Source organism: Squalius cephalus (assembly GCF_949319135.1).
Source record: "Squalius cephalus genome assembly, chromosome: 5".
Classification (NCBI taxonomy): domain Eukaryota; kingdom Metazoa; phylum Chordata; class Actinopteri; order Cypriniformes; family Leuciscidae; genus Squalius; species Squalius cephalus.
The window spans coordinates 32,588,393-32,601,360 of NC_137126.1; the positions used below are offsets into that span (position 1 = coordinate 32,588,393).

The 12,968-nt window shown below is 38.1% G+C and overlaps 1 protein-coding gene across 1 annotated transcript; it reads left to right on the forward strand.

The window, feature by feature from the left end:
- The first annotated feature begins 703 nt into the window (after nt 1-703).
- Nucleotides 704-12,319, forward strand: LOC307158942 (myosin heavy chain, fast skeletal muscle-like). The gene is made up of 41 exons (XM_079871962.1): nt 704-746; nt 882-921; nt 1,917-2,135; nt 2,230-2,373; nt 2,457-2,613; nt 2,720-2,747; nt 2,915-3,017; nt 3,183-3,275; nt 3,398-3,461; nt 3,542-3,640; nt 3,721-3,824; nt 3,907-4,045; nt 4,265-4,383; nt 4,480-4,629; nt 4,721-4,891; nt 4,984-5,284; nt 5,394-5,458; nt 5,549-5,636; nt 5,732-5,849; nt 5,932-6,055; nt 6,161-6,297; nt 6,386-6,641; nt 6,732-6,974; nt 7,081-7,257; nt 7,346-7,491; nt 7,583-7,673; nt 7,756-8,145; nt 8,221-8,347; nt 8,550-8,668; nt 8,745-8,941; nt 9,025-9,208; nt 9,313-9,478; nt 9,952-10,076; nt 10,188-10,496; nt 10,627-10,830; nt 10,913-11,038; nt 11,134-11,304; nt 11,389-11,493; nt 11,618-11,713; nt 11,847-11,978; nt 12,206-12,319. Exons 3-41 carry the CDS (start codon nt 1,929-1,931, stop codon nt 12,218-12,220), a joined length of 5,790 nt encoding a protein of 1,929 aa, XP_079728088.1. The 5' UTR covers nt 704-746; nt 882-921; nt 1,917-1,928; the 3' UTR covers nt 12,221-12,319.
- The last annotated feature ends 649 nt before the right edge of the window (nt 12,320-12,968 follow it).

The window sequence follows — 12,968 nt, forward strand, 5'->3', positions numbered from 1 at the left end:
AAGACCAAGAAATGTCTACAATCTTTGAATATTTGCAGAAATTATAACAAAGGGATTTTTGCACTATGGGAATGTGCCATTTTTATCGCTACTGGCTTTCTTCTACAAAGAAAAACTGACACTTGTGTTTTCACTGTATTAGACATATTTTACAGTGTTTTTCTAAATTCTTCTATATTCTTGAACAATATATCTTGTCAGATCTGTAACATATTTTATTGTTTAGCCCAATTGCTGCCACATTAACCTTCTACAAGAACTTCCATGAAAGGGTGAAATGTTTTCTGATTCAAAAAAGGAGGGAGGAGGGAGGAGGGAGGGGGGAGGGGGAGGGGGAGGGGGAGGGGGAGGGGGAGGGGGGAGGGGCGAAGGGCGAAGGGGTGGCGGTGGCCGTGGCTGAATGTATGTCTACCCTCTTTCCAAAATAGGATTTCTTTACTTCAGTGTGTGTCATATGTCAAAGTAAGATATTAATAGACTAAAAATATATCATTATAATACACAATAACTTTGAAATGGAAGTTTAGGATAAAGGTTTGACTTATAACTGATTTCCTCAGGTAGGATGTCTGTCAGTCTGTCCATACATTTCTTATAAAATGGGTCAAGAAAGCTCATATCAAAATATGTGAGGTTGCCCATGTATAGATTCTGCTTGGTGTGCATTATCAGCTTCTATAAAAGCCAAGAGGGTAGACCAGAAGAGATGCAGAGAAGAGAAGAGACCTCAGAAGTTTCATCAAGTGGTAAGAGCCTGTGCTGACTTTGACTGAAAGGAATTTAACATCATCACTTATGCGTCTGTACTCAAAGTAATTGTGTTTTTTATTTATATTAATACGTTGTAATTTTTTTTTATTTTTTTTTTTATTTATCCACAGTTAAAAAAGTTAACATTTCATCTGGTCTCAAGGACAAAAGGCAAGTGAGTTTATGATTCAGTGTGTGGATTAGGGTAGAGGAAAACAGTTGTTATAGTCTGTATTATAGACGAAAACTGGTGAAGCATGCTGTTTTTAAAAACCTATGTAATTTATTTACAAAGAAATGTGTTTAAAATGTATTAGTAAGATGAATTTAAGGAAGGGGTCCCATTGACCCTTTATTTTGGTGCCAAATATACCAACTATTGTATTCGCTTTTATTGTGTTGTATTGTATTATGTTTTTCTTCTACCACTTTTGAGTCTATGAGAGCCCATAGAACCCCTTGTGGGAAAGTTATACAAATTTGGCCCAAATGCAGAGGACATTTGACACATTTATGTGCAGACTCAGTCTGAGGAAACAGAAAAAGAAGCAGGAAAGAGCCAATTGATGATGCTATAATAGAGCAAAACATGAAATTGGTTCAAACTACAGAACTGATGGTCTGATTAAATTCAAACTTGGGATGCAGTGTTGCTATCATAATCCATCATGAGATTTGCATAAATATAAATCATTAGAAAAGTTAATATAATGAAACCAAATCTGTGACAGAAATTTCTTAATATTTGTCAGGAAATATTTGTCTGTCTCATACATACTCGTAGCAGGAGGATGCACTCAGGCAGAGAGACCACAAGTGAGACTCATAGTCGGCAGTGAAAATCTCTGTATTGTCCTGAAACTTCATATATGCCGCAATTCATATTGTACTTTATGTGCCATCCCCTGACACTAGCATTTCAATTTCATCACCAGAAAGATATATTCAATCGACATTTTTTGCCATTAATGGGCCCCTTACCTGCTTCTTGCTTGCTATTTAAATGTTTATCTAGTATTGTTTTATGTGTCTGTATTCATGAGTAAGCCTACACTTAGGAATATGCCTCTTTCCTAACAATTCATGTGTTTTATATTTTGTGTGTCTTGCCTTTGTTGAATATTTATGAAATTTGTAATGGATAAGTTGATATTTTCTCTCTTTAGTAAGCCGCCACCATGAGTACAGACGCGGAGATGGAGATTTATGGCAAAGCTGCCATTTACCTTCGTAAGCCTGAGAGGGAGAGAATGGAGGCTCAGGCCAAACCGTTTGATGCCAAGACTGCCTGCTATGTGGTTGATCCCAAAGAGTTGTACCTCAAGGGAACAATCAAGAGCAAAGACGGTGGCAAAGTCACAGTTGTTTTGCTTGACACTAAGGAGGTAAATTTGAATTTCCATTTCATGTAGACGCTCATTAAATTACTTATTACATTGTTTTCTTTTATATCTAATATCTAATTTATCAAATTTAAAGGAGAGAGTTGCTAAGGAAGAAGATGTCTACCCAATGAATCCTCCCAAGTATGACAAGATTGAGGACATGGCCATGATGACCCATCTCAATGAAGCCTCTGTGCTGTATAACCTCAAAGAGCGTTATGCTGCATGGATGATCTACGTAAGTTCTGAAACGATACGAAAAGCATTTAAGCAAATTTTTTCTGTGTTGTTGGAATCTGACCATGTCTCTGCTCATTTCAGACCTACTCTGGACTCTTCTGCGCAACTGTGAACCCCTACAAGTGGCTCCCAGTGTATGATGCAGAAGTGGTGGCTGCCTACAGAGGCAAAAAGCGTATGGAGGCCCCACCCCACATCTTCTCTGTCTCTGACAACGCATATCAGTTCATGCAGTGTGGTAAGACATTATGGAATTAAATTCTACAGAATTAATTAAGATGAAGTAGATGTTGCTGTTAATATAATAAATATTTAGCGGATATTTTACAAATTTCAATCAACAGATAGAGAAAACCAGTCTGTCCTGATTACGTAAGTATTTTCATTTAATTTCAGACCATGACAAAAATGTATAAACATAGATGGAAAATTTATGGAGATATTTACAAAATAGAATTTAAGATTGAACAAAGATTGAATATACTTTGAAAAGTCTACATGTCTTTCAAACTTCTGTCTTCTAATCTCTTATAAACCAGTGGAGAATCTGGTGCTGGAAAGACTGTGAACACGAAGCGTGTCATCCAGTACTTTGCCACAGTTGCAGTGTCAGGTGTCAAGAAAGAGTCCAGTAAAATAAAGGTATGAGATACAAAACTATGTCATATATAATATTTTAAAAGGTGATGATTTACACTCATCTCACAAACTATATGATATGTGAATTTGTGAAATGCCTATAAATTGTGTTTAGTCATGAAATAGAAAAACAATTGAAAATAAATGAAAACCCTTCAAACATTACAGGGCTCTCTTGAGGACCAGATCATTGCTGCCAACCCTCTGCTTGAGGCTTATGGTAATGCCAAGACTGTGAGAAATGACAACTCCTCTCGTTTTGTAAGTTAACCACTGTTTATTTACAGTACAGATGGTTAGTTGTGTTCAGTTTTACAGTACATAGTTTTCTATAAAGAGATTTTAATAATTATCTATGTATTATACTATTATGATTTAAACAGGGTAAATTCATCAGAATTCATTTCGGCGCCACTGGAAAACTGGCTAGTGCTGACATTGAGACATGTAGGTGGACATGATTTTATTGAGTTGTCTTTGTCTGTCACTCTTCAGATGATTGTGACTCAAGTACATTCTCTCAACAGATCTGCTGGAGAAGTCTAGAGTGTCATTCCAGCTTCCAGATGAGAGAGGCTACCACATCTTCTTCCAGATGATGACCAACCATAAGCCTGAGATTATTGGTAGGTGCACTTATTTCATTCATTCAATGTTTCAGATAATATTGTAAGATGCTCTTTCATAAATGCTGTGTATTTTACAGAAATGTCGCTCATCACCACCAACCCCTATGACTTCCCCATGTGCAGTCAGGGTCAGATCACAGTGGCCAGCATTGATGATAAAGCTGAGCTGGATGCTACTGATGTGAGTCATTGCTATTTGAATATTGACATATTCTATTTAAATATGGCAAATTATATATTTTATTATTCTCTGTAATTTACAGGATGCTATTGACATTCTTGGTTTCACAAGTGAGGAGAAAATGTGCATCTACAAGTTCACTGGAGCGGTGCTTCATCATGGTAACATGAAGTTCAAGCAGAAGCAGCGTGAGGAGCAGGCTGAGCCTGATGGCACAGAGGGTGAGACTTGTGTTATCCTGGGCTTTGAAATAGTAACCATTGCACCGACTGATAACAGAAACTGTGTATAAAATGTTTAGTGTAAATATAAACTAGAAGTTGCATGCATATCAATAAATCTTAAAATGAAAGGGAAAGTACCTAGTGCCTGATTTATTATAATTTTACATAAAAGACTCTATAGAGCAAAGATAATTTAATTAAAAATGTATTTAACAGAGGCTGACAAAATCGCCTACCTTCTGGGTTTGAACTCTGCTGATATGCTGAAGGGTTTGTGCTACCCCAGAGTCAAGGTCGGAAATGAGTATGTGACCAAAGGCCAGACCGTACCACAGGTATAGTAACATTTCCAGCATGCCATGTGTTTAACCTAAAATTCTGGCTAATTATTGCAGAAGCAGAATAAAATATCCATTCTATTTAACTTACAGGTGTACAACTCTGTTAGCGCCTTGGCCAAATCTATCTATGAGAGGATGTTCTTGTGGATGGTCATTCGTATCAACCAGATGTTGGACACAAAACAACAAAGAAATTTCTACATTGGCGTACTGGATATTGCTGGCTTTGAGATCTTTGATGTAAGAATGATTCTTTTATCTCTTTTTATGTCAAAATGAATGACATTCAGAAGGTAGTAAATGTTTCTGTCATTTTTTTTTTGTCCTCCAGTACAACAGCATGGAGCAGCTGTGCATCAACTTCACCAATGAGAAACTGCAACAGTTTTTCAACCACACCATGTTTGTGCTGGAGCAAGAGGAGTACAAGAAGGAGGGCATTGTTTGGGAGTTCATTGACTTCGGCATGGACTTGGCTTCTTGCATTGAGCTCATTGAGAAGGTTATCAATGGTTTATGAATTTATTAATTTCCATTGATCCTATTCTCAAAATCTCCTACTTTTGATAATAAACAACATTCTTTTATAAACAGCCCATGGGTATCTTCTCCATCCTTGAAGAGGAGTGCATGTTCCCCAAGGCTTCAGACACTTCCTTCAAGAACAAGCTATATGATCAGCATCTTGGCAAGAACAAAGCTTTCGAGAAACCAAAGCCTGCCAAAGGCAAGGCTGAAGCCCACTTCTCTCTGGTTCACTACGCTGGAACTGTGGACTACAATATCACTGGCTGGTTGGACAAGAATAAGGATCCACTGAATGATTCTGTTCTGCAGCTGTACCAGAAGTCTTCTGTCAAACTGCTGGCTGCTCTCTACCCACCTGTTGTTGAGGGTAAAGAAAAAATCTATTTAACAAAACTTTGATTCAGTTTTGAACTTTCTTTCTTGTTTTTGCATTTATTTTGCAACTTCTAGTTTCCTTTGTATTTTTATCTCAATAGATACTACTAAAAAGGGAGGCAAGAAGAAGGGTGGCTCCATGCAGACTGTGTCCTCCCAGTTCAGGGTATGTATAGAGATGACATCACAGTAATATTGCTTCATTTTAGAAAAAAAAGAAATACAAAGCATGCCAACCTTTTTCTATTCTCCACAGGAGAACTTGGGCAAACTCATGACCAACTTGAGGAGCACTCACCCTCACTTTGTGCGTTGCCTGATTCCTAATGAGTCCAAAACTCCAGGTAAAGTATTAAAAAAAAAAAACGTACAGATATTTTGGTTCTCAATATATATGAAGTTAATTTACCAAGTTCATGGTGTAAACTGTTCATTTTAGGTCTCATGGAGAACTTCCTGGTTATCCACCAGCTGAGGTGTAACGGTGTTCTGGAGGGCATCAGAATCTGCACAAAGGGCTTCCCCAGCAGAATCCAATACGGTGACTTTAAGCAGAGGTAAATGGGACCACATGAAAACAACATTTCCTAGGAGGCTCCTAATTAAAAGATATGAAGTATTTTGATACATTTTCTACAGATACAAGGTGCTGAATGCCGGTGTTATCCCAGATGGACAGTTTATGGATAACAAGAAGGCCAGTGAGAAACTCCTGGGATCCATCGACATTAATCATGACGACTACAGATTTGGACATACAAAGGTTCACTATTTAGCTTTACAACTTAAAAAGATTCAGTGATCATGGTCATTTAGCTTATACAGTTTAAATCAATATATTTAGATTTACTGTTTTACATAAATTCAGGTGTTCTTCAAAGCTGGTCTTTTGGGTGTTCTTGAGGAGATGCGTGATGAGAAACTGGCTACTCTGGTCACAATGACTCAGGCTCTCTGCCGTGGTTACCTGATGAGGAGGGAGTATGTGAAAATGATGGAGAGGAGGTGATTATTGTCATGAGTAAAGATGACATCAATGATAACTGTGCAAACTTAATGATGATTATGCCATTTAATTATGAATTATTCACAGGGAGTCGATTTACACCATCCAATACAACATCCGTTCATTCATGAATGTCAAACACTGGCCATGGATGAAGGTTTATTACAAGATTAAGCCTCTGCTTCAGAGTGCAGAGACTGAGAAGGAGCTGGCAAACATGAAAGAGGACTATGCAAAATGCAAAGAGGCTTTGGTTAAGGCTGAAGCCAAAAAGAAGGAGCTTGAAGAGAAGATGGTAGCACTGTTGCAAGAGAAAAATGATCTGCAGCTGCAAGTTGCATCTGTGAGTATATTTTATAATTAACTGAATTTTGGCTACATTAAAAATGAGCAAGGTTGTTTCCAATGAAATAGCAATCTATTTTACAAACAGGACTCTGAGAATCTCTCAGATGCTGAGGAGAGGTGTGAGGGTCTGATTAAAAGCAAAATCCAGCTTGAAGCTAAACTCAAGGAGACAACTGAGAGACTGGAGGATGAGGAAGAAATCAATGCTGAACTGACAGCCAAGAAGAGGAAACTGGAGGATGAGTGCTCTGAGCTGAAGAAAGACATTGATGACTTGGAGCTCACCTTGGCTAAAGTGGAGAAGGAGAAACATGCCACTGAGAATAAGGTTAGAGATTGAGTTGGTTTAAGATTAAATTTAATCTCTGTTTTATATATTGATATAGAATATGAATTGTAATATTTAAGCTTATTTGGAACAAAAAATCCTACAGGTCAAGAACTTGACTGAGGAAATGGCAGCTCAGGATGAGAGCATTGCTAAGGTTACGAAGGAGAAGAAAGCCCTCCAAGAGGCACATCAGCAGACACTGGATGATCTTCAGGCCGAGGAGGACAAAGTCAACACCCTGACCAAATCCAAGACAAAGCTTGAGCAGCAAGTTGATGATGTGAGTTGATTATGTAAATTAATTATATTAATTCATCAAATCAACTGTTTTCTGCTGTGAACATATTTTATATATCATTGTCCTGTAGCTTGAGGGTTCCCTTGAACAAGAGAAGAAGCTCCGCATGGACCTGGAGAGAACCAAGAGAAAGCTTGAAGGAGACCTGAAATTATCCCAAGAGTCCATCATGGACCTGGAGAATGACAAGCAGCAATCTGATGAGAAAATAAAAAAGTAATTAAAGCAGGAAATCTTTGAAAACTTTGAATTTTTTTATTGTTGTGTTATGTTTTTTTTTTTTTTACAACTACTTATTGTTGAACAGGAAAGACTTTGAAATAAGTCAGCTGCTCAGCAAGATTGAAGATGAACAATCTCTAGGTGCTCAACTCCAGAAGAAAATCAAGGAGCTTCAGGTATTGTGAGATTTTTCAAACATTACATCATTATCATTAAATACAGATAACCAAAAATCTAATTAACTACTTACCACCATAGGCCCGCATTGAGGAACTGGAGGAAGAGATCGAGGCTGAGCGCGCTGCTCGTGCCAAGGTTGAGAAGCAGAGAGCTGATCTCTCCAGGGAACTTGAGGAGATCAGTGAGAGGCTTGAGGAGGCTGGAGGAGCCACTGCTGCTCAGATCGAGATGAATAAGAAGCGTGAAGCTGAATTCCAGAAGCTGCGTCGTGATCTTGAAGAGTCCACCCTCCAGCATGAAGCTACTGCTGCTGCCCTCCGCAAGAAGCAGGCAGACAGTGTGGCCGAGCTGGGAGAGCAAATCGACAACCTGCAGCGTGTCAAGCAGAAGCTTGAGAAAGAGAAGAGCGAATTCAAAATGGAGATTGACGATCTTTCCAGCAACATGGAAGCTGTTTCCAAAGGAAAAGTAGGAAATTTTGTGTTTAAAGAATACATAACATGTTGAAGTTTTTCAATTATCTAATGACTTTTGTATTTGCAGGCTAATCTTGAGAAGATGTGCCGCACACTTGAGGACCAACTTAGTGAAATAAAATCCAAGAATGATGAGAACATTCGCCAGTTAAATGACCTCAGTGCTCAAAGAGCAAGACTTCAAACTGAAAATGGTAACTAATGAAAATCATGAATAAATGAATAGTATTCCAACAGTAACTGAGTGTGGTGTATTAAGATTATATATAGCACTGAATTTCTGACAGTCTTATCAGAAGAAAACACACTTATTTACATTCTGCTTTCAAGGAGTTTGTTTTGATAGTAACTGATAGAGACAGCACAATCTGACACAGTGAATCTAAATCTATACAGGTGAGTTTGGCCGTCAGCTGGAGGAGAAGGAGGCTCTGGTTTCTCAGCTCACCAGAGGCAAACAAGCTTTCACTCAGCAAATTGAGGAGCTTAAGAGGCTTATTGAAGAGGAGGTTAAGGTAATACAGCATAATCAATTCATGAATTACAATTCAATTCAATAATACAATAACATTATGTGACTTTGTCCCTTAGGCTAAGAACGCACTGGCCCATGCTGTGCAATCAGCCCGTCATGACTGCGACCTGCTCCGTGAGCAGTTTGAGGAAGAGCAGGAGGCAAAGGCTGAGCTGCAGCGGGGAATGTCAAAGGCCAACAGTGAGGTTGCTCAGTGGAGAACCAAATATGAAACTGATGCCATCCAGCGCACGGAGGAGCTTGAAGAGTCCAAGTATGTATATTATTGTATAATACTCCTAACTCTCACAGCTATTTTATAGATTAGAATTCAAAATAATGTGTATTACTTAACAGGAAGAAGCTGGCTCAGCGTCTGCAAGAGGCAGAGGAACAAGTTGAGGCCGTGAACTCCAAATGTGCATCTCTGGAGAAGACCAAACAGAGACTCCAGGGTGAGGTGGAGGACCTCATGATCGATGTGGAGAGAGCCAATGGTTTGGCTGCCAACCTTGACAAGAAGCAGAGGAACTTCGACAAGGTAAACAGTTTTAGTCATATTATATTCTCTTTGTAAAGTATTGCTGGAATGGGCTTTGTTCAACATTTTTTAACAAATTTTATCCTAAAATATCTCCACCAAAGGTCCTGGCAGAATGGAAGCAGAAATATGAGGAAGGTCAGGCCGAGCTGGAAGGTGCCCAGAAAGAGGCTCGTTCACTCAGCACTGAACTGTTCAAGATGAAGAACTCCTATGAGGAGAGCCTGGATCAGCTGGAGACCCTCAAGAGAGAGAACAAGAATCTGCAGCGTAAGAATGAAGCCATTAAATTAGAAAAAAAACTTAAAGGGATTGTTCACCCAAATTCTTTTTGAAAATTCTTTTACTAATTACTGACCCTCATGTTGTTCCAAACTCGTGAGACTTTTGTTCATATTCGAAACACAAATTAAGATCTATTTTATGAAATCTGAGAGCTCAATTCACATGTATTAGTTTTATGATCTCTTTATAACCTATTTGAAGCGTCAAAGAATCAATTGTGTAGCTGTCTATGGAGGGACAGTAAGCTTTCAAATTTCATCAAAAAGATCTTCATTTGTGTTCCAAAGATGAACAAAAGTCTTACAGTTTGGGGGTGAGTAATTAATTAATGATAACATTTTCATTTTTGGGTGAACTATCCCTTTAAATGTTCTAATTCTCAGTGAGTATTAAAAAGTAAGCACATATTATTAATGAATGTGCATTATGATACATATTATATGTTTTTCTCTCTATAGAGGAGATTTCAGATCTGACAGAGCAGATAGGTGAGACTGGTAAGAGCATCCATGAGCTGGAAAAGGCCAAGAAGACAGTGGAGACTGAGAAGGCAGAGATTCAGACCGCCCTGGAAGAGGCTGAAGTGAGTATCTAGAGATCAGATTCTTGCTAGAACCATCATACAGTGTGGTATTCATCAATACACTGTGTGTATTTTCATTCTTATATTTAAATGTTGTTTTATTTTTCATAGGGTACACTGGAGCATGAGGAGTCCAAGATTCTTCGAGTCCAGCTTGAGCTAAACCAGATCAAGGGAGAGGTTGACAGGAAGCTTGCAGAGAAGGATGAGGAGATGGAGCAGATCAAGAGGAATAGCCAGAGAGTCATTGAATCCATGCAGGGCACTCTGGACTCTGAAGTCAGGAGCAGGAATGATGCCCTGAGAATCAAGAAGAAGATGGAGGGAGACCTTAATGAGATGGAGATTCAGCTGAGTCACGCCAATCGCCAGGCTGCTGAGGCCCAGAAACAGCTCAGGAATGTTCAGGGACAACTCAAGGTATGCATAGGAATTCTTCTTTTTGACTTTGGGATGTGTTCATATATTTTTTAAATAATCTAACATATGGTAAGTACAGCCTAGCAGAAATCACATCGGAAGCTCATTCTACAGCTATTGTTATGTTCAGGATGCCCAACTGCACCTTGATGATGCCCAGAGAGGACAGGAAGACATGAAGGAGCAGGTGGCCATGGTGGAGCGCAGAAACACTCTGATGCAGTCTGAGATTGAGGAGCTGAGAGCTGCTCTGGAGCAGACAGAGAGAGGCCGAAAAGTGGCTGAACAAGAGCTTGTGGATATCAGTGAGCGTGCTGGGCTGCTGCACTCTCAGGTAAGGGCATATTGTTTCCCTGAAATTAAGGGAATTGAGAGCATCATTCAAAATGTTCAAACTGTTGCTTTCCATTTTGTAGAACACAAGTCTCCTGAACACCAAGAAGAAGCTTGAGACTGACCTTGTTCAGGTCCAGAGTGAAGTTGATGACACTGTACAGGAAGCCAGAAATGCAGAGGAGAAGGCCAAGAAGGCCATCACTGATGTGAGAAAGAGTAGCTGCCAAATGTTTCATAAGGCGCTTACATACATTTTACGTAAAAAATGTGGATCTAATGACTTTCTGTATTAATGCAAAAGGCTGCAATGATGGCAGAAGAGCTGAAGAAGGAGCAGGACACCAGTTCTCACCTTGAGAGGATGAAGAAGAATCTGGAGGTCACAGTGAAGGACCTGCAGCACCGTCTGGATGAGGCTGAGAATCTGGCCATGAAAGGAGGAAAGAAACAACTCCAGAAGTTGGAGTCCAGAGTAAGCCTCTATATAGTTATGATATGGGCAAGGTGAAGTATGTTATATTATGATTTGTTTGAATAAAAATAATATGTTGTTTAGGTCCGTGAGCTTGAGGCTGAAGTTGAAGCTGAGCAGAGACGTGGAGCTGATGCTGTTAAAGGTGTCCGCAAATATGAGAGGAGAGTGAAAGAGCTCACTTATCAGGTATGACCATATTCCTCACAAGTTTGTTCGGACAAAAGAGTCTGTATAATAGTATATGTACTGACAATGCCTAATTTTAGTAAAGGATCAATGCTTAATTTTGTAAATGTGTATTTTTTTGAAGACTGAAGAGGACAAGAAGAACATCACCAGACTCCAGGATTTGGTTGACAAACTGCAGCTGAAGGTCAAAGTCTACAAGAGGCAGGCTGAAGAGGCGGTATGTAAAATATAATAGAACATTTTGACACTGTAATTATTTATATTGGAATTCTAATTTGATGAAACGTGATACATGAACCATATATATATATATATATATATATATATATATATATATATATAAATTTTAGGAGGAGCAAGGCAATGTTCACCTGTCCAAGTTGAGGAAGGTGCAGCATGAGCTTGAGGAGGCTGAGGAGCGTGCTGACATTTCTGAGTCTCAGGTCAACAAGCTCAGAGCCAAGAGCCGTGATTCTGGAAAGGTTAGACTAAGTAGATGAGGTTTTTTTTTTGTTTTGCATTATTTATTCAACTTGTTTATCCAAATACATGAACTACCTCTTAGAAGTAGTAGTGGAACTATAATAATTCCATTTTGGTAATGTTACATATCCTATATGACATTTGCACATCTGTATTCTCTTAATTATGTAAAGTGAAGAACATTTTTGTTAATAAGACTAATATTTAACTCTTCCTTCTTTCCCAGGCCAAAGAAGAATGAATCTTTAACACTTGAAAGGAGAATTCGCTGAAGTCATATAATATGAATGTTTATTGTAAAAGTACCTTTCTTAATAAACCTGTTTATTTCAGCAAATAATTAGCCTTTGTGTGATTTTTCAACAAGATACACTATTACAACACTAATATCTGATCTGTATGATTACATTAAACCTTATTATTTGCATCACAAGAGTGCTGAGTATCAAGAGTGTCTTGAATCCAAATTTGAACTTTTAAAGGTTCCATAAAAGTTCAAAAGGTTTCATACATTTTAATTCTCAGGTTTACTGAAAACCTGGACTGATGTTATTGACTATTGCAATATTCTGTGAACCTTCCAGTTAGCACATTTAAGCCTCTACAGATGATCCAGAGATCTAAAAAGTAAATATAATACCTGGAAAAAGCTATCTGTAACCTATAACATTTATATTTTTCATTAATTCAATTCAATTCAATTATATTATATTATATTATATTATATTATATTATATTATATTATATTATATTATATTATATTATATTATAATATATTTTATATATATATTTATTATAATTATTATATTTAATATAATATTATTTAATTAATTTATAATATAATGCATGCATTTATAATGTAATACCCTATATTGAGCAAGCAACAAGGTGTTTTTCTGAAATACAAAAATATGAGTGAATGATACGTGTGGAGTACTATGATGTATCACACAACTCTCCCACACCAAGCACTGAATGAGCCAGAGATG

What these genes read in the sequence shown, in the direction of transcription:
- LOC307158942 (XM_079871962.1), top strand. Translation starts at nt 1,929, where the DNA reads ATGAGTACAGACGCGGAGATGGAGATTTATGGCAAAGCTGCCATTTAC. An exon ending in TACGGTGACTTTAAGCAGAG is followed by an intron (nt 5,850 to 5,931) that starts GTAAATGGGACC and finishes CATTTTCTACAG; the next exon opens with ATACAAGGTGCTGAATGCCG. An exon ending in AGCAGAGGAACTTCGACAAG is followed by an intron (nt 9,209 to 9,312) that starts GTAAACAGTTTT and finishes TCTCCACCAAAG; the next exon opens with GTCCTGGCAGAATGGAAGCA.